Below are 20,994 nucleotides of genomic sequence, written 5' to 3'. Positions count from 1 at the left end.
TCCTCTGCCTCGATGGCCCAATTCCAATCCGCCCCCTAAAGACTCAAGCCCTGAACCCTCAGTCCCTCTAATGGCCGCCATCTGAAAGTGGTTGAGTCATCAAGTGTGGAAGGGATCCACATTGGATAAATAGGAGGATTGGGACAGCAGAGCCCTTTGCACTTGACACGATGATGTTGACTCTGGCAGGTTTGGGGTTCGCTATATTGTTTATTGTCAAGAAGCCTAAGGTGTTTGAGGATAGACTCCCTGATGAGTCTGTTCTCATCCAGGCTCTGGCTCTACAGAGTGGACAACAGGTCATTTAAAAATAAATGTAGCCTACTGCAAAATCTGCAATCTGCAACATGTGTAATTATAATTAAAATAAGCATAATAATGACATGTCACCCAACATTATACACAATGTCAATACTGTACAATACAGATTCGGTAAAACTATTTCTCATTCATCAAAAAAGTTGTGGATTGTGATTGATGATTATTCTAGGATTGTGTAAAATAACTACTTGCATTCCTCTGATATAATATTTTTTGTCTAATCTGAAATCCCTATTAACTCATTGAGTGGCAAGGACGAGTATGTTTGTCAATTCGTTTAGTAACGTACAGTGCCAAGGACGAGTATGTTCGTCAATTGCGTTTTTTGACGGTGGGACCTGGATCAAAGCCAGATCCATCTCCTGTGAAAGTATGGTGGATGTTGAATGTGTAAAAGCTATTTTAGGGACCCATTAGGTGGCGACAGTGCTCTCCAGATTAGAGAAAGGCGAGGAAAAAAGAAAGAAGAAGTCATGGGAAACGGAAATCGCATCGATATGCATGAAGCATAACGTTAGCTGTGCCTGTGAACAGCAGTCAATCTGCTGCCACAATTGAGCCCCTCCCTCTCCGCTGCGATAGCCCCTCCATATGATTTAGTTGCCGACACCAGCGTCTTTCTGAAAAGTTACATTATTCTCAGCTGGGAGCCGGCGACAGGCTGTGAAAAAGCGGGGTGCAGCGCACTTTCCAGTGCAGAGCAAACGCACAGCAAACGCAGCAGAGCCCCAGAGACACTCCCACGGAGGAGGAGGGGGTGGGGCACGCAGGGCACTACAGCATACAACCATTGACAGTAAACACAGACCCAGACAGCAGGCTCGATGCACAGAGACAGGCAAACAAGCTAGAATATCTGATGGTAAATGGTAAATGGCCTGCATTTATATAGCGCTTTTATCCAAAGCGCTTTACAATCAGTAGATAGTCTACATTCACCCATTCATACACCAATGGCGGCAGGCTACCACGCAGGGTGCCTACACACCATCGGGAGCAAGGAGGGTTAAGTGTCTTGCCCAAGGACACAATGACAGCAGCTGGGAGGGAGCGGGGATCGAGCCGCCAACCCTTGCGTCATTGGCTGACCCGCTCTACCTCCTGAGCTAAAGCCTGATGCCCACCAGCAGTAAATCAAGACCAGCAAGAAGGTGTAGGGTCTGCACACGCAGGGGCCAGCGCTGCTGGTTGCAGCTAAAAAATATTATTTGGCCAAACAAAATTCCTTTGTTTTCACTGTTTTATTGAAGGAAATTATTTTTGAGGTGTCATTACATCAGAAAATATTAGCTTCAGAGTCAATGATGTGCTTGAAATGCTTCATTTCACAAAAGGCTGATTATCTCAGATTCTAAATTGAAACATGTGTTTTTGCTGAAATCAACCTATCTTCTCCGGCTGATAACTAAAGAACGGAAAATGATATCAATAAACTTTTTTTTGCAGATGATAGAAGAGAGTCTCATCGTTGTTTGTGCGTGTTCGGTGTTTACATAGTAATATCACACAATATTCTGTGGGCCTCGAGAAATCACTGAAAACGCTCTGAAACTCTGGCACTGGGAGCGTCCGTTCTCCAAAAGTGGCTGGCACTCAATGAGTTAATGTAATGTTTCATTGTCAATTAAGGCATTCCAGCGCACTCGCAAACACTGCGTTCGTTTCGCGCGTGTGTTCTTTTATTTTTTTGACAGATATTTGCAGCCTTCCCCGTTTTATACGTGCTAATTTCATTTCTAAAGCCTGGGAAAAGAGAAAAAATATGCTGTATATTTGATTTGAGTTTTATAATGTGTACGTTTGTGTATATGTATCCAGTGTGGATATGTTTATATATGCATACACATTGTGTGTGTGTATATGTATGCATACATACTGTATGTTTATGTCAAGTTGTTTACACACCTTGCAAGATTGTTGTCTTTAGTGTCTTATAAGCCCATGCGGGCTGGGCACCCTGTGTGCACGACACTTGAATAAAAATATCTATCTATCTATCTATACGTCACAACGCTATGCATTGTGGGCAATTCCCTTTCCGTAAGTGGCCATAGCTGCTCCCTTACGGTAAGGGGGCAGAAAGGGCTCACTCTGAGCCCTCATTCACTTTGCGATTTCACCGTGGGACATCCCTAAGCCCTCACTCCCTTCACGTGAACGCGCCTCTAAAGGTCCTTATGCCTACCCCACACTACAGGATAATTTGCAAGATTATGGCCAAGATTCCCCCCTCCCGATTTTCTCGGGGGTGCTCCCGATTTGATGCGCGTCGGGCAGATAATCTTCCCAAATTATCCTGTAGTGTGTGGGGTTCAAAGATTCACAATCGGGAAGACTGCCTCTTCCCGATTGTGAATCGGGCATATCTAACATGTTAGATATTTACAACCCGACAGGCGATTGCATCTTGAGCAGAGAGCCAGTAGTAGCTGCGTTTCCATACAGTTTTTCGCAAAATAATCTGGTCCGCGTCCGCCCGCAGCCCCGCACAGAAACAAAGAACGAGGAAATTGTCATCGAGGTGAAATACCCGTGCGTCTTTGAACGCGACGGAAAACTAATGCTATAGGCCTACTGCAAAGCATGTAGCCTACAACAAGCGCTTAGATCGGCGAGTGTCCGCACGGAAAAGTGAGTCAAATCAGCAGACACGCCCCTCCACAAGGCACCTGTGCAGACGGTTTTCGCCTGGCCGTGCACAGTAGGCCTACACCCCGAATGGACGCGGCTGGGCGGACAAAGTGGAGTTTTCAAGACTTCCGCGAGCAGAAAACCACACAGTGTATAAAAGCTCCACACGTTTCCTCGTCAAGATTCATTTAAAAAGTTAACGTCGAGCCCTGCTTCCAAGGTGAATCGTCGGCATAATCTTCTAGTGTGTGGGGTTGCGTTTGAACAGACGCGATTGTGTGTGTGTCCCAAGATTGAAATGTTAAAAAATCGGCTCTCTCTGTCCTGTAGTGTGTGGGCTCTCAAGATTTTTATAATCTTCAAGGATTTGAAAATCCTGTAGTGTGGGGTAGGCATAACACATCAAGAGCGATGCGAATATATGGCACGAAATTGCGATGCGAGTTTTGACCCACCTGTCAATCACAGCCACAGATGTGTACACGTCGGAAGCGAATTTCTGAAAAATCGACCGTGGTTCGAAAAAATAAACACCGCAGTAACGCTGGGCGAAACTTCGCCGTTGGTATGCACGGTTGCATTGACTGATATAGGTTCGGAAAATATTATTGACGTGCAAATTAATCGCACGAAAAAAACGTGCTCGGTGTGTAAAGACCTTAAAGGAGAATTTCGTTTTTTTTGAACCTGGAGCCATTTCCTGGCATAAATTAAGATTTGGCCACTCACCTAGCGATGTCTGCGGCGTTTCTGGGCGTCCTAGCGTTGTTTTGAGATCAATATCGTCCAAGTCAGTCGTAAAATGGAGTTGATTTGGGGCCAAGTGGAAGCCTGTATTTCCTGCATCTAAATAGCTATTTTTCTTCCCGTTTTCGCCACATATCGCCGTAATCTGATCAGTCAACATCCATCAGAGTAATATTTCCCCCCAGGCTATTTCCTGCTTTCTCCCAGGGACCAAATAACATCAAACGTGATCTCGGTCACCAAGTCTCCTCAAGTCTCGTGAAGTCCCGCGATACTTTACTCCCAGCTTGGGAATAGCCTACCTGAACTCACCGCTTCACCTCACAGTACCCCCGCGCGTTTGATCAGGATACACACCAAAGAATAGCTCCACACGTTTTTTGCGAATAGTTGTAGAAATCTTCCAACATGGTTCGATTTTGTGCATATCCCAATTGCACCAACAAGATGAGGCGGACACAACTCAGCTTCCACAGACTTCCATTACATAATATGGACATCGCGAAATTATGGTTAGTCGTCCTCCAGAAGGACCCAAACACAACGCACGCAGAGCTGGTCAAAGCCGACCTCCGCGTCTGCAGTGCACATTTTACTCCTGAGGATTACCGTGGGCCATTCTGGACTCGAGACACCACCAAGAAAAGAACGCGTACTACTTTGAAGAGGAATGCTGTACCAAGAGTGGAGTATGTCCCAGACCCAATGGAGGTATGTATTGATCCAAACAGTAGCGTACTTTGTGTGTCTGGTTGTTCGTTTGTGCGTGCGTGTGTGTGCCCGTGTATATATGTGTATATCTAGCCTATAGCCTATCTATATATCTCAATGTATCTCTATATATCGATAGACATATATATCTATATATTTCTAGATATATAGCCTATAGATATAGAATAATAGTAAGAGGCCTACAATTTCAGAGTATGTCTTTGTTATCCAACAGGATAAAGTAGGTGGGGGGAGGGGGAGGGGGAGGGGGGGGCACACAAAGAGGCGTCCATGTTTTCCTTCACCAGTTCAAACTTTTTCCTTGAGAATATTGCAGATAACTTACACAACAGTATATCATCTGCAATGCTTGAGAGTATTATTATATTAGTCTTTCCTGCTTGTGTTGATGAATCCAAAATGCCACACTCCGTGTGTACACACACACACACACACACACACACACACACACACACACACATTCAGCGTCTGAGAGTGAAAGCTGAGATAATCGCAGTTTTGTGAAATTCAATCAAACAGGCAGAACAGTCACTTTAACCATTTATTTTTGGCATCAGTGAGAGATCAGACATCTAAACAATATAGTTCTGAACGCCCTCTCCTTCAAACTCCTCCCTCCGTGGGCGTGTCTGGTGGCTTTCAGCAGCGTTCGTCACAAGCGAGTGTTCTGCTGCTGCTGCTGCTGCTGCGAGTTTGAGCAGCCTCCCTCCCTGGCAGCGAGTGTGGATAGGGCTCACTTGTTTCTTGGGTTTGAGAGCTTTGATGAAGCTTTGTGCGATTCTAGGCTTTATGCTGCGTGTTTCAAAGTGTGTTTTCCACCCAGTCTATTTTTGGAATCCCCCACCGCCAGCTCCCAGCGCGATAATGCGCGAAAGTGAAAGCATTTTCGCCAATCCATTTTACAGTAGAGAATGGCGTTACCCTACAGTTTTGGCTCTGCTTTTCCTAGTGTGGAGAGCACTGTCACCACTTAGTGGGTCCGTGGAATGGGTTGTACACGTTCGCTGACTCCAATATTTTTATAGGAGACGTGGACGTTGATCCACGTCCCACCGTCAAATTTTTTTTTTTTTTTTTTAAGCCGAGATAACTCGTCATTGGCAGTGAACCGTTGGATTCTGTAAGCCGAGATATCTCGTCAATGGCAGTGAACGTGTTAATTATGTCTCTAAATATCCCCAGATTATCCCACATTAGTCTTCCCTTTATAGCACAGGTCTGCTCTTTTTCAATTATTCTTTCTAGGGTGTCATTTAATCTATTCATAACTATTTTAGCAAGTATCTTATAATCAATATTCATTAATGTTATATGTCTCCAATTATCAATGTCCTGTGCGTCACCCTTTTTAAAGATGAGTGATATCACTCCATGATAGAAGGAGTTGTGTAGAGTGCCTTTCTGGATCCCTTCGTTATACACAGAGGCTAAGAAGTCTGCTAACTCAGACACACATGCTTGGTAAAATTCAACAGGGAGGCCATCTGGACCTGGTGATTTGCCCTTGTTTAGTTTTAAGATGACTTGCCTTACTTCCTCTTCCGTGATTTCTCCACCTAGTGGGTTTAAATTGTCCTCTGGTAAAACCCTGGGATCCAGAAATTCACTCAGCTTTGCTTGGTTTATGTTTACTTTCTTGTACATGTTTTCACAGAGACCTAACCGCCTCTCTTTTCTCCTTCTCTTCCTTAATGACTTGCCCGTTTTCATTTCTAATTGCGTCTACATGTTTATTCTTTAGATTATTTTTGTGTGTGTTTAACAGACTCTGAATATTAGTGGGTGGGAGGGGTCGGCCATGATTTTGCGAGACTGCTTCAGTGTCCTGGCTGCATGCAGGTCCTGAGGGATGGCAGGTTGCATCCGATTATCCTCTCAGCGCAGCGGATGATGCGTTGAAGTCTGCCAATGTCTTTGAGAGTGGCAGCAGCATACCAGATGGTGATGGAGGAGGTGAGGATGGACTCAACAATGGAGGTGTAGAAGTGCACCATCGTGGCCTTTGGCCATTATTGGCCATCATTAAACTCAAATCAAACTCAAATCAAAATTAAACCTTATGAAATTGGGGGAAGATTTTAACACTCTGGCTTTATGTATATGAAATTTACCATACAACCCACAGGTTAACAATGTAGTCAATTACACTATTCTCATGTTCAAAGTAGGTAATGACATGTTCAATCGTGATGTTATTTAGTTTTGCTTAGAATGTAATCCTGCATTCGAGTCCAGAACGCAAGTGAGTGTAAACAATGGTAAAATAAATGAACAAAAGATTCAGGGTCAACACTGCAAAAATTACATTTGTTATCTACGTCTAAAAGTTTGTTGGATACATACTGTACAAATTTTTTTGATTTTGATGTGTACCTCTTTAATCTTATTATTGATCCAGAATCTATGTGGTGAAAGCCATGCTCTCTGCCAGTTAGTGTCAGTAAAAATGCAGTTCCAGTAAGCCTTCCCCCTAGGAGTGACGAGACAAGACTCAACCTATCGCAGGCGGGGAACCGCGTAGTGCTATTTGCATGAGCTGCCTATAAATTGAGGGTCTCTGTTAAGCGGACTTCAGTCTCTGCTGTGAAGTACCGAGAAGCCACCATGCCTGAACCAGCTAAGCCAGCACCCAAAAAGGGCTCCAAGAAAGCCGTGACCAAGACCGCCGCCAAAGGTGGCAAGAAGCGCAGAAAGACCAGGAAGGAGAGCTACGCCATCTACGTGTACAAGGTGCTGAAGCAGGTCCATCCCGACACCGGCATCTCCTCCAAGGCCATGGGCATCATGAACTCCTTTGTCAACGACATCTTTGAGCGCATCGCCGGTGAGGCGTCTCGCCTGGCTCACTACAACAAGCGCTCCACCATCACCTCCAGGGAGATCCAGACCGCCGTGCGTCTCCTGCTTCCCGGTGAGCTGGCCAAGCACGCCGTGTCCGAGGGCACCAAGGCCGTCACCAAATACACCAGCTCCAAGTAAACCGCTAGAGCTTCACCACCAACACAAAGGCCCTTTTAAGGGCCACACACTACTTCCACAAAGAGCTCCTATACTTTTTGAAAAATATTTTTCCCTAAGCAGGACTAAACCCCAAAACAGATTCAGCTTTTAACCAATATGACTTTTGGGGTGCTGTGTGAAGAATGCTGGACAAAATGTCCACATTTGAGACCAAACTGTTACCATTGTACCAGTAATGATTTTCAGCACTCTATAGGTTCAAACCTGCTTTTTTTTCTCAAATGCACAAAGTCTGGTGCAACCTGACGTCACAATGAACCAAAGACTGGGATTTCAAGATAGTAACTCCCCTACTCCCCCTGTACCCTTTCCTGGCTCCTCACAACTCCAAGCCTATTCCCATGATGTCACAAGCATTTTCCTACCATATGGTGCTACAATACACACAGCTCATTGGCTGTTTGTGTCACTTGACCTGTTAATCACCTGTCATTTTCCTACCAAGATGGCCATGTGGTAATGCTATCAATAAAAGCCACTATAATCATAAATGGAAATAAAAGTAAGGAAATGGCATTGTGTTGCTGTAAATCATTCCCAACCTTTTTCATATTAACACATTGAATGCCAGCCATGTTTTCATTCCTGTAGGTAAGTTGTGCCAGGGGTGTTTTTGACGATTCTGGCTCATTTTAGAACAGCCGAGGATTCTTTTCTGTTAAGAATTCATGAACACCAATCATCTAAAAATAACTAATAGAATGTGTGCTTTCTCTGTCTAAAAGAGTTAGTTTGCAGAGTTAGTAGTTATGTAGATATTAGCCGTTGAGTACAGCATGGTTTCAGCGTCTGGAAATTTATTCAGAGATAAATGGCTTTTTGTGAAACAGTCACTTTAACCATTCATTTTTGGCATCAGTAAGACCGTCAGACATTCTAAACAATAGTTTTGAACAGTAATTTCCTCCATAACAACAGGAAACACCCCTCTCATTCAAACTCCTCCCTCCGTGTGTCTTCTCCTCCTTCCTCCTGGCTCTAACAGCGGGCGTGTCAGAAGCGCGTTGCTGCTGCCTGCCTGCCTGTCTGCCTGTCGGGCAAGACGAGTCTGAAATGGATTACTGTAAAATCGCGTCGCCATTTCCTTGAATGGCTTGCTCCCGCGGTGTGTGTGTGTGTGTGTGTGTGTGTGTGTGTGTGTGTGTGTGTGTGTGTGTGTGTGTGTGTGTGTTCGCGCGTTGCTCCGCGGCTCTGGGGGGAAGGGATCTCTGTCCGTTCTGTGTGTGTGTCTCGCTTCTGACTGTAAAATCGCCAAGCCATTTCCGCGGGCGGCTGCTTTTGGTCCCGTGGCTTTTGGGTCCCGTGGCTGTGGCTTCTCTCGGTCTCTGTCGCCACTTAGTGGTCGGTAAAATAGATTACACACATGCTCTTGCTCCAAATAGTTATCTCGAAGATGTAAAAGGGGTTGATTGATGTCCCACCGTCAAAAAAAAAAAATGTTTATGTAAGACGAGTTAGCTCGTCCTTGGCACTTAAGCGCTGGATTATGTAAGACGAGTTAGGTCGTCTATGGCACTTAATGAGTTAAAGAGCCCTAATTTAGTTCACATTGGGGCAATGGACCCCCATATGATGAGATTTGGTCTCTCAGATGCAAATCTGTTTGTGTGTTTTTTTTATGTACCCTAGATATGAATTTGTCCAGAATTCCATATTGTGGCAGCTGAATACCACAGACCGCAGGTTCTGACAAATGTTGAGATTAAAGCAGCTACGAGCAACTTTTTCGATTGTTATTAAACAGTATAAATTTAATATCAATGCATCACATCTTACCTCTAATAGTCGACGAGACCAACGCAGAGTAGTCTCGCTTGAAGCGCGAGTGAATCGGCCAGTGTTAGTCTGTCTGTGGCCAGGGAAAATCAGGAAGTGAAATGAAACGGTTTGCAGCAGCCACTTCGGCCATAACCACAAAATAACTTCCAAAAAACCTGTTAGAATATAACGAGAGATGTTCGCGAGAGTATGCGTGGCATTCACATTGTTTATGCTGCGTTGCTAGGCAGCGCGAACGGCGTAGGCAGGCAGCTGCGTTTCACTTCCGGGTTTCACTTCCGCGTTTCACTTCCGGGTTTAGACGGTCCGGCGGTACATTACATTACATTACGTCATTTGGCAGACGCTTTTATCCAAAGCGACTTACAATAACACATTTTTGTCAGCAATAGAGCAATCTACTATGGAGCACAGTCTGTGATAACTACAACTTCTGAAGGAACAGTGGTACAAGTTTAGGTTAGTGGTACAAGTTAAGGTTAGTTTTTTTTTTTTTTTTTTTTTTTTTTTTTTTTTGGGGTGAAAGAGAGAGAACGAAGTTAGATCAAGAAGGGCCCAGATGGAGCGGTAAGAGAGAGAGAGAGAGAGCCCCCTATTGACGCAAGTTTAGACAGACACAGACTTAATAATCATCTAAAGGGAGCAATCTCTGATCCACACGGCTTTGGTCTCGTCGACTATTAGAGGTAAGATGTGATGCATTGATATTAAATTTATACTGTTTAATAACAATCGAAAAAGTTGCTCGTAGCTGCTTTAAAGTCGAAATGTTGTGAATAAAGTTGAAATACACTGTCGTACATTCCGTCTCCAATTACAGGGTGGCAAGATTATTATGATTATGATTTGTATATTATTCTTATTGTTGTTGTTGCTATTATTGTTATTATTATTATTGCTGTTATTGTTTTTGTTTTTTCATTGTGTGTAAAACTACCTTTTAAACCACTTCAACCTCTTTCTGTGGTTTTATGAAACACCAGTTGTTTGGAGATCAATTAGAATTTGGGTTACACATGTTGTCCCAGGAGGCAGAACTCGCCATCTTTGGCTGCTCGGAGTCCTCTTTGGACTTCCCTACAAGCTGTACAACAATCTCTGATACAGGGGACAATGGTTGCCAAGAAAAACATTCTGCAGGAATGGAAGTCCCCCTCTCCAGGGCCGTAGCTAGCTATGAGCACGGGGAGGTCCGGACCTCCCCTAATATTTCAGAGAAAAAAAAAAAAAAATTTTTTTTTTTTTTTTTTTATAAAACAATCTGCATGGAAAAGCATGAAAAACACGGGATCGCTTTTATTTTGAAACGAAAGGCAGGTCAGGCAGGAAGTCATCTGACGCCGCGTCCGCGGTAACTTGATTCCGAGAGAGCAGCAGCATGGTGGTGAGTGATGACTGTCTGTCTGCCTGGCGAGATAATTGAAGGTGAGCGACCTGCGAGACAGTGAGCGAGTGAACGACAGACAGTGAGTGACACTGACAGATTTTTTAGCAACAACCAAGAAAGTAAGTGTCTAGTCTGTCTCTTAAGTAATGTTACCTGTGTGACACGTTGGGATGCTACTGGCTAATCATGCATGATGCCAATTGCCAAGCTCCCGAAGTCAGGTATGCAGGGGGCTATATGCATGGTTTCAGTTTCATGACCCAATAAGTAACAAAAAGAGGTGGTGTAAAGTTAAAAACAACATAATATATTTTATTTTATTTTTCAATCGTTCCTATCAGGAATAAATAAATGTCCCTCTGTATGTTTTTTTTATTATCGATGATGACTTTGTGTGTTGTGTACGGCTTGGGTTGTGTACCTGTGTTTGTAGGTGTCATTTTGATATGAATTTGGCTAAAACAGTTTGTGTTTGTTAGTTACAATTATGTTGACAGGAGAGCTGAGCAGGTGGTGACATGAAAGAGAATATACTAGGGGTGTCACGATACACTCAGTTCACGATACGATACGTATCACGATACTGGGTTCACGATAACGATACGATACGATACGATTTTAACAATATTTTTTTAAACTTGAATAATGACAATATATGACTGGAAAAGTAGTATTTTATTTGAAATGCACAAATACAAAACATGCTGTTGTGGGAAATTGTTATTACAATAACAACTAGAAAAAACATGAGATTGGATATAAGGCTTATCTTGAAATAGAATGAGTTACACCGTCACTTAGATTTACTTTGAACTAAAAGGTTTCTCAGCAGTATAAATTCTCATTATGCCTCTTCAGTTTTTCTTCAAACTCAAACAACAAGACTTTTCTTAGTCTATTTTTTATGCATCTTCAGTTTTTCCTGTCAAGTAAACAGTTTTGCCAGAAACTCAATTGAATGGTTTCTCTCCTGTATAACTTCTCATGTGTCTCTTCAGAGACTTGTTCAACTGAACTACTTTCCACACATTGAACTTCAACAAACAAAGACGTTTCTTTGTCTATTTTTGAAAAAAAAAAAAAAAATTTTTTTTTTTTTTTTTTTTCACGATATGAGATTTCATCTCAACGATACATATCGTGACGTTTTACTATCGCGAAATTTCGTGGGACGATATATTGTGACACCCCTAGAATATACTGAATAATGACATCACAACAGTATAATCCTAATGTTGATTTAAAATGATATATTACTCTAAATATGCCTTAAAAAGGGGGGAAAAAAACCTAAAAAAAAATTCGGCGGCGCCCGCTGGACCTCCCCTATTTTGGAACCCTGGCTACGGCCCTGCCCCTCTCCACCCTCTTTTCAGCTGTGGTTGTCGGACTTGGTCTCGGTTATACGGATGGAGAGACTCAGGTTCCTGAGGACCAACTCACTCAAGAGATGTGTGGTTGTTCAGGACCCGTTTCTTGCTTACCTTGACGAGGTTAGGGGCGACAGGTGATTCTCCCAGCTAGATCATGCATACAATTTATTTGTTATTATTCTTTATCTTACAAGCACCCCCACCAACCTGTAATGCTGGTGTGTGTGTGTGTGTGTGTGTGTGTGTGTGTGTGTGTGTGTGTGTGTGTGTGTGTGTGTGTGTGTGTGTGTGTGTGTGTGTGTGTGTGTGTGCGTGCGTGCGTGTGTGTGTGTGTGTGAGTGTGTGTTTTGTTTGTTTGTTTTGTTTTTGTCTGAGGTTGTTTGTTTTTGTGTGTTGGTATTATAAAAAAGGGAGAAAAGAAAACTGTACATTTTAAGGTGCATACTATCATTGTTCTTGTCAAACACATGAAAGATGAGTGAAAAATAGAAAAGTATCTGGGCAGTGGGCCCTACTACAAAAACCAAAGGCACTCAGTCTCCAAGTTAAAAAGCCTTTATTTTAAGAATGGCTTGACCCAACGCGTGTCGGCACGGTACTGCCGACACGCGTTGGGTCAAGCCATTCTTTAACTTGGAGACTGAGTGCCTTTGGTTTTTGTAGTAGGGCCCACTGCCCAGCTACTTTTCTATTTTTCATGGTCAAGAACCCCACCTCCGAATTAGCACCTCTCCACTTTGATCACACATTTTTAAGCCAAGCAGCGTTCTTCTTTTTTCTACTTTTCCTACATGTTTCCTACATGTTACATGTTTATTTTATTCTATTTTATTCTATTTTATTCTATTTTATTTTATTTTGGTTGGTTGGGTGATTGTAGCACTGTTGTAGTTTATGGTCTCCATAGTCACAGGCTGTTCTGCTGGTCTGGGATCAGATCCTATCAGTCTTTGAATGAAGGGAAATATTGTTTGACCCTCTATTGTGTTTATTTCTGTAATAATACAAGATGATGTATACTGCTCACATGCCCCCACTGTGCCTGTGGAGACATTTGACTTGCACACTGGGTTGCTGTATAGCCTAGTCCCCGCCAGCATCAGTGTGTTTACCAACACCAAAACATCTGACGATTAGAACAAAACTAATCACAGCACAACAGCACTTTGACTTGTATTCCCTCGTCAGACATATCTGCTTATTGTAAAACTAGTGTCGTCTGGAATGTAAAGCATATTAAACTATTTTATGGGTCGAAATGTGAGGAAATCCCACTGTGAGGTGAATACTGTGACGGTGTATTGGAGAGGTTTGAAGCTTCCCTGAATAAAAATAAAGTCTCCTCGTTGCTGAAAATGACTTCATTCCGAAAGGAAACAAGTTTTCTAACATGTCCAATAACATTTATGCTTCAAAACTGCTTCGATCTGCGTCTTTTATCGCTAAAATGTGAGAGAGAAAACACAAGTGTCGCCACATTTCAGCAGGGCAGAGAGAGGCTGTGTGTGTTGAGTCTACACGGTCCTCATGCTGTGTATAAGTCCCGCCTCTTGCTCTGCATGGACAGACAGTCCAGTCAGATTCTGTAGATCTTTGTGAAGCACAACAGACTAGACAAGAAGAATGGCAGAAGTCGCTCCAGCTGCACCCGCCGCTGCCGCCCCGGCAAAAGCGGCCAAAGCAACCAAGAAGAAGGCGGCGGTGAAGCCGAAGAAGGCCGGCCCCAGCGTCGGTGAGCTCATCCTCAAAGCTGTGTCCGCCTCCAAGGAGCGGAGCGGCGTGTCTCTGGCTGCCGTCAAGAAGAGCCTGGCTGCAGGAGGCTACGACGTGGAGAAGAATAATGCCCGCGTCAAGATCGCCATCAAGAAGCTGGTGGAAAAAGGCGCTCTGCTGCAGGTAAAGGGCACCGGGGCGTCTGGCTCCTTCAAGGTCCCCAAGGCTGAAAAGGAGAAGAAGTCCGCGGCTAAGAAAGCCGCTCCTAAAGCCAAGAAGCCCGCTGCCAAGAAACCCGCCAAGAGCCCCAAGAAGAAGGCTGCAGCTAAGAAGCCAGTAGCCGCCAAGAAATCCCCCAAGAAGGCTAAGAAGCCCGCTGCAGCGCCCAAGAAAGCAGCAAAGAGCCCAGCCAAGAGCCCCAAGAAGGCGACCAAGAGTCCCAAGAAGGCGGTCAAGAAGCCCGCTGCTCCTGCCAAGAAATCTCCAGCAAAGAAGGCTGCCAAGCCCAAAGCAGCTAAGAAAGCTGCCCCCAAGAAGAAGTAAACTGCTGGCTTGACTTATCCACAAAAAGGCTCTTTTAAGAGCCACCCACAACCTTCATCAAAGAGCATCTTATTATGATTACTGTTATTATGACTTAATTATATGAGACTGATGTGGCAGGTTTAACACACATCACATCATGCCACTTCATTTGACAATCTGTTGGATTTTAAATGATACAAATTAACACATTGAATGCCAGCCATGTTTTCATTCCTGTAGGTAAGTTGTGCCAGGGGTGTTTTTGACGATTCTGGCTCATTTTAGAAGAGCCGAGGATTCTTTTCTGTTAAGAATTCATGAACACCAATCATCTAAAAATAACTAATAGAATGTGTGCTTTCTCTGTCTAAAAGAGTTAGTTTGCAGAGTTAGTAGTTATGTAGATATTAGCCGTTGAGTACAGCATGGTTTCAGCGTCTGGAAATTTATTCAGAGATAAATGGCTTTTTGTGAAACAGTCACTTTAACCATTCATTTTTGGCATCAGTAAGACCGTCAGACATTCTAAACAATAGTTTTGAACAGTAATTTCCTCCATAACAACAGGAAACACCCCTCTCATTCAAACTCCTCCCTCCGTGTGTCTTCTCCTCCTTCCTCCTGGCTCTAACAGCGGGCGTGTCAGAAGCGCGTTGCTGCTGCCTGCCTGCCTGTCTGCCTGTCGGGCAAGACGAGTCTGAAATGGATTACTGTAAAATCGCGTCGCCATTTCCTTGAATGGCTTGCTTCCGCGGTGTGTGTGTGTGTGTGTGTGTGTGTGTGTGTGTGTGTTCGCGCGTTGCTGCGCGGCTCTGGGGGGAAGGGATCTCTGTCCGTTCTGTGTGTGTGTGTCCGGGCTTCTGACTGTAAAATCGCCAAGCCATTTCCGCGGGAGGCGGCTGCTTTTGTGGCTTTTGGGTCCCGTGGCTGTGACTTCTCTCGGTCTCTGTCGCCACTTAGTGGTCGGTAAAATAGATTACACACATGCTCTTGCTCCAAATAGTTATCTCGAAGATGTAAAAGGGGTTGATTGATGTCCCACCGTCAAAAAAAAAAAATGTTTATGTAAGACGAGTTAGTCCGTCCTTGGCACTTAAGCGCTGGATTATGTAAGACGAGTTAGGTCGTCTATGGCACTTAATGAGTTAAGGATGACTCATGATTCAATGTGACTGTTTTGTATACACATTTTAAAACCTTGTCAATGTTTCATTGCATAGTGTGAGTGTCAAGTCAAGAGACCAGTATTTTCCAGGACCAGTTTGGTCCTTTTTAAATCCTCTGGACTCCTGATTTTTATAAATATGATTAAATTATTCAATATGGACTTTGTTTTTATATACATTATTATGGATAAACCAACCATAGACTTGGCTTTTGATGCTAACGTGCATAAGCATCGTATGTAACATTATTACTATTATTATTATTAATAATTAGTAGCTAGTAGTAGTATTTTGAAGAAAATATAAATTATTTTGATTTTCATTCCTCACTCCACAAAACGTGTTTTCTAGACTGTTAATTTAACTATTAGCTTGTTTGTGGTGTGTTAATCGTATCTTTTTTTTGTTTTGTCTTTTATCGTGATTTTGCTGGTTATCTTTTCCACATGAGTGAAAAGTGATTGAAATAGTAAAAGCCTTTCTGCCGCCATAGACGCAGCTGCTGTGGAGGAGGGCTTTGTGCTTTAGTTTGTTCTGTTGCTCCTCCCCGGCCTCGGGCAGGCCAATCAGCGTGTAGCAGCGCCCCGGCGTTGCCTTTATAAAGCCGACATCCACTGCGGAGAAACACATTTTCTAACTTCTCTCTCGCATAGAAGGAAGAGCTGTTACCATGGCCAGAACCAAGCAGACCGCCCGTAAATCCACCGGAGGCAAAGCCCCCAGGAAGCAGCTCGCCACCAAGGCTGCCCGTAAGAGCGCCCCGGCCACCGGCGGCGTCAAGAAGCCTCACCGTTACCGGCCCGGTACCGTGGCGCTCAGAGAGATCCGTCGCTACCAGAAATCCACCGAGCTGCTGATCCGCAAGTTGCCCTTCCAGCGCCTGGTCAGAGAGATCGCTCAGGACTTCAAGACCGACCTGCGCTTCCAGAGCTCCGCTGTCATGGCTCTGCAGGAGGCCAGCGAGGCTTACCTGGTCGGCCTGTTTGAGGACACCAACCTGTGCGCCATCCACGCCAAGAGGGTCACCATCATGCCCAAAGACATCCAGCTGGCCCGCCGCATCCGCGGAGAGCGCGCTTAAATGACCCAGATACATCCATCAACACAAAGGCTCTTTTAAGAGCCACCTCCATAATCACTAAGAGTTAAAGTTGTACTATTACATAAAAATAAACTCTTATTAGATGGGCGGGAGATGGTGCATATTGAGCATTAATAAGTCAAATGTTTTTCAGTTTCCTTGGAAAGGGTGCCCCCCCTCATTCATTTCCTGGATGCCTAATGGGCCTATCATGAATATTTGATCCCGTCGTTCAGTGGTTTTCAAACTTCAATGACCCCTAAACTGACACCAATTAGACTAAGGACTAAGAGTGTATTCCACTTGTCTCTAGACATGTATGTAACAACTGTCCATGAACCTATGTAACCTAAACTACCATGTTATTAGTTTGAAATTAGGCGACCTCAAAAACTGTTTGTATTAAAACAACTTGTTCCAAGATCTATTATCAGAATTGTTCGTTGCAGCCCTACTGCAACCATATGCCCCTGCCCTGTCCATTCTGGGAAGTCTTTTATATCATAGAAATTCGACATTTTTGGTGTCTTCTATTGAGTTATTAAAAAGTCTTACGCATTACATTACTTTTTAACCATACCAGGGGTTGAAGCCTAGAACAAATGCTTAAGAAGTTACCCCCACTCTTTCAACCTCAAACCACTTAACGTTTGGTTTTGATGCAGTCCGGATAATATATATAGGGATATTTTGATTATGAATGATGTATGCCCGTCAGAGACTATATAATAATATATAATATAATAATGTATCCCCAATATAGGCTGCAATGTTCAATATTCAAATGATCTGAAAAGACAATTTAGAACGGATTTTCCACATCCACAGCCAGGAACTTAACCACCAGTTAAAGCCCTAAACAACAGTCTCAATTAAATCATTTGTTTGCTACATTATAGGCTACATTTTCATCATCATTATACTCAAATAGGGATAGCTCTTTTCGAAGTGTGGTTGGCTCTTAAAAGAGCCTTTGGGTTGATGTGGGACAAGCGGGAGCAGGTTACTTCTTGGCGGCCTTCTCGGTCTTCTTGGGCAGTAGCACCGCCTGGATGTTGGGCAGCACGCCGCCCTGAGCGATGGTGACTCCGCCCAGCAGCTTGTTGAGCTCCTCGTCGTTGCGGACGGCCAGCTGCAGGTGACGGGGGATGATGCGGCTCTTCTTGTTGTCGCGGGCAGCGTTTCCAGCCAACTCCAGGATCTCAGCGGTCAGATACTCGAGAACAGCCGCCAGGTAGACGGGGGCTCCAGCACCGACACGGTGGGCATAGTTTCCTTTACGCAGCAGCCTGTGGACACGACCGACCGGGAACTGGAGACCAGCACGAGACGAGCGAGTCTTTGCCTTCGCACGAGCCTTTCCGCCGGTCTTTCCTCGTCCAGACATTTTGAATGGTTTTTATGATCAGGAAGAATCAACGAATGAATGAACTGCCACCGGTGGGAGGCCGGTTTATATTCTTCTCGAGCTGCTTATTCATTGGTCAGTTGGAGCTTCCAAGTCGTCGCCCAATCAAAACACTATGGCGTCAAGCTAACATAGTTAACACAACACGTCCGCTGTGCACGTCGTGGACTTTCAAAATAAAATGTCTAATGACAAAGCACATTAAGATGTAGTTTTTCTGCCATCCACATTAAACCAAAAATAAATGTATGCTAAGTACAGAAAACGATTGAAGTAATGACAAGATAAAAACTAAAAAAAAAAAAGAATAAAGACTGCCTGACCTGCTATTTATTTATTTAGTAATTTATTCATTTATTCAGTTATGTATTTAGTTATTTAGTTATATACTTATTTATGTATGTATTTAGTTATTTATTTATATCAATGAAGGTCAGTTAAACACCACATACTTCTCTCCAAAAAACACTGCAATCATTTGTTAAAGTTTTGTTGTTGTATTTGAGTGTAACAGCAGTGAATCTGAGCACTGAGACTGTACGAGTGGTTAACAGAGGCCTTATTTTAAGGGGAAATACATACAATCCAGTGTTAGATTAGAATCTCTACACTGTTTGTGGTTAAACATGAATTCCCATACCGGGAGTTGAACCCGGGCCACCTGGGTGAAAACCAGGGATCCTGACCGCTAGACCATATGGGACGTGCCTGTTACAGCAGCATTGTGTAGTTTGGTGTTGTACGTGGCAACACCAAACCACACACATCAAGCATGCTCACAAGATTCCAGTGAATTACAGTTTTTCACAATTGCTTACACATTTTCTGAAACTAAGTGCTTTCCCACTGGCGCCCCGGTAGCGTTCCCGAGCACACTTGTCCCCAAATTGACCCCAGTTTCGGAACGTTTGATGAGTGTGAACGTTGCCCTCCGTTCCGTTCCGCACCCGTGCATCAGGGAACCATGACAGGATCCACTTGAAAAGGTGGTCTGGGGAGGGCTTTGGCGTGCCCGGGCACTGAACATTTTCGAGTATGAAAGTCAACCGTTTCGAACCACATAGACAACACACGGGCGAGGATAAATTCCTTCAACTGCACTCTGTTCCGTTTCCGAGTGCGGAAGAAATGTTGTAATGTGAAAGCTGACCAGCAGGGGAGAGGGGAGGGGGGGCAATCGTTCCCGGGTGCGGAACGAAACAGAACGGAACGAAAGCAATCTTTCCCAGTGAGAAAGCATTCTCTTGCTCTTTCAAAACTCTAAACACAAAACCACTAACACAAATGCTAAACTCCATAAATCACTGGCAAAATGTAACAATTTATGACCATTTAATCTATTTTCCAAATTTATTTTTCAATAAAATGGCACACAACCATCAAATTAACACATCTTTCTAAGAACTGATTGATGTGCTCAGCATAACTATCTTAGTCACTTTTGGACTTTAATCCAAAATTACAAACAAAAGCACAAATCCATAAGAACATAATCGAAAAAGTAAATGAAGTAATGAACTCTTTGTGTGTGGCCCTTAAAAGGAGCTTTGGTTGGATGTAGTCCAGGCAGTTTACTCTGAGCTGGTGTACTTGGTGACGTGTGGTCTCTCTCTCCTCCACATTCTTCTTTGTGAGGCCAGAAGACTCAGAAGAACCACACGTCTCCGGCTACGGCGTCTACCTTCCGTACACCTTTCTTCCTCGAACCGCTCCCTCCCTGCTTCTCTTCAAATTCTCCTCCAACCTATTTGTAAAAATGCTTGCACAGATCCGCCATTGTTCGCATGATGTTGTATACGATGCACAGCAACTTTGCTTATCTTATCTTATCATATCTATCGAATGTGCATAGCTAGCAAAAGCATGGCATGTTCAGAAAGCTGCTCATGTCATACGTCACAAGACGGAGACACTGTTGTTTTATGCCAGATTTTTTGGGTTCCGTGTAAAAAAGGCAAATCCGTCTTAATGGTGGGCCGTACCCGAACCCGATCTGCTCGGCCTGCCAGATATGTTTGGGGTCTGCAACTACAGATGCCATCATCACTTCATGCATTGTGATTGGCTGCAGCAGGCAAACAGGGACGTTAGCTAGATGTGTCTGCATTAGCAAGCAACCTGATGATCTAACATTGATAATATTAGATACATTTATAACATTGATAACATTGCATGATGCTAGCTTGACCAGCATTGACCGTTTTAGTTGCTATAGGTAACTTTTGCTTGCTTGCCATTCTCTAATATACATGAACAATAATATTCAAAATAACTTTGATCAAGTGAGATAGCCTGTGTAGTATGTGACTGATTTCAACACCCTGCAGCACGCCCTATCAGGTCTGAAATTGCTTTTAAATTCATCCAAAACTAAAACAATACCTTTTTTCCCGGGCGAACTAAGGTTCCAACCCTTCGCATCCACACCCTTGATGGTGTCTCTATCCAGTCAGTTGGTCATTACACCTGGAAATATGGATGGACAAAAACCTACATTTTAAATACCACATGTAATGTAATGTAAATACCACATTGACTATCTCGCAAATAAATACAAATTCACATTGGGCTTTCTGTACAGGCTAAAGCCCTGTTCTAACATGGCATCAAGAAAGCACCTAGTTGCTGTTGGCCTTTTTCTCTGCCAGATTCATTATGGAGATATTATTTATAGGTTTGCCTCTTCGTCCATCTTGGCCAAGCTCAATCCCCTGTATCACTCAGCCAATCTAGCTTCAGGACCATCACTGTACCTTATCCAGCATGGTAGAATGGTCATCCCTCACTTTGTGCAGGCTACAACACTGCTATATTCTAGTATTTTAAGATGATTTCAGGAAAGACTTCAAGTTCAACGTTATTGTGATAAATACAATGACATACTTATGCTCTGGCTCCTTCTGCCTACAAGGACATAATTACTAGAGACAACAGTAGGCTTACAGAATCACACCACATAGGCTATTAGACTCAGTGTATACAATAAGCACAAATACAATACAATATACAACCAAAGTAACAAAGTGTGGTGCAGTGTGTATGGTTCAGCTGTTCAGCAACCTGACTGCATGACTTAACCCATTGATACCGGATGCAGCATTTGCGTGTAT

At 43.6% G+C, this 20,994-nt stretch overlaps 2 protein-coding genes and 2 pseudogenes across 4 annotated transcripts; 3 read left to right on the top strand and 1 right to left on the bottom strand.

Annotated features, from left to right (window-relative positions):
* Nucleotides 1-7,035: 7,035 nt before the first annotated feature.
* LOC310788134 (histone H2B 1/2) lies at nt 7,036-7,410 on the top strand (the record flags this gene model as incomplete). The annotated part of the gene is made up of 1 exon (XM_083649644.1): nt 7,036-7,410. The coding sequence occupies one exon, from the start codon at nt 7,036-7,038 to the stop codon at nt 7,408-7,410; it is 375 nt and encodes a 124-aa protein (XP_083505770.1).
* A 6,171-nt stretch (nt 7,411-13,581) lies between these two features.
* Nucleotides 13,582-14,373, top strand: LOC310788168 (histone H1 pseudogene; annotated as a pseudogene). The gene has a single exon. The product of its transcript is annotated as a histone H1 pseudogene (transcript).
* Nucleotides 14,374-16,065: 1,692 nt separating this feature from the next.
* LOC310788171 (histone H3.2) lies at nt 16,066-16,476 on the top strand (the record flags this gene model as incomplete). Its single annotated transcript, XM_083649699.1, has 1 exon — nt 16,066-16,476. The coding sequence occupies one exon, from the start codon at nt 16,066-16,068 to the stop codon at nt 16,474-16,476; it is 411 nt and encodes a 136-aa protein (XP_083505825.1).
* Nucleotides 16,477-17,479: 1,003 nt separating this feature from the next.
* LOC310788173 (histone H2A pseudogene) lies at nt 17,480-17,880 on the bottom strand (annotated as a pseudogene). The gene has a single exon. The product of its transcript is annotated as a histone H2A pseudogene (transcript).
* Nucleotides 17,881-20,994: the final 3,114 nt, after the last annotated feature.

This window comes from Poromitra crassiceps (assembly GCF_964638095.1).
Source record: "Poromitra crassiceps genome assembly, chromosome: 13".
Lineage (NCBI taxonomy): Eukaryota > Metazoa > Chordata > Actinopteri > Beryciformes > Melamphaidae > Poromitra > Poromitra crassiceps.
The sequence above is the reverse complement of the archived record's forward strand: the minus strand, read 5'-3'. Positions and strand labels throughout refer to the sequence as shown.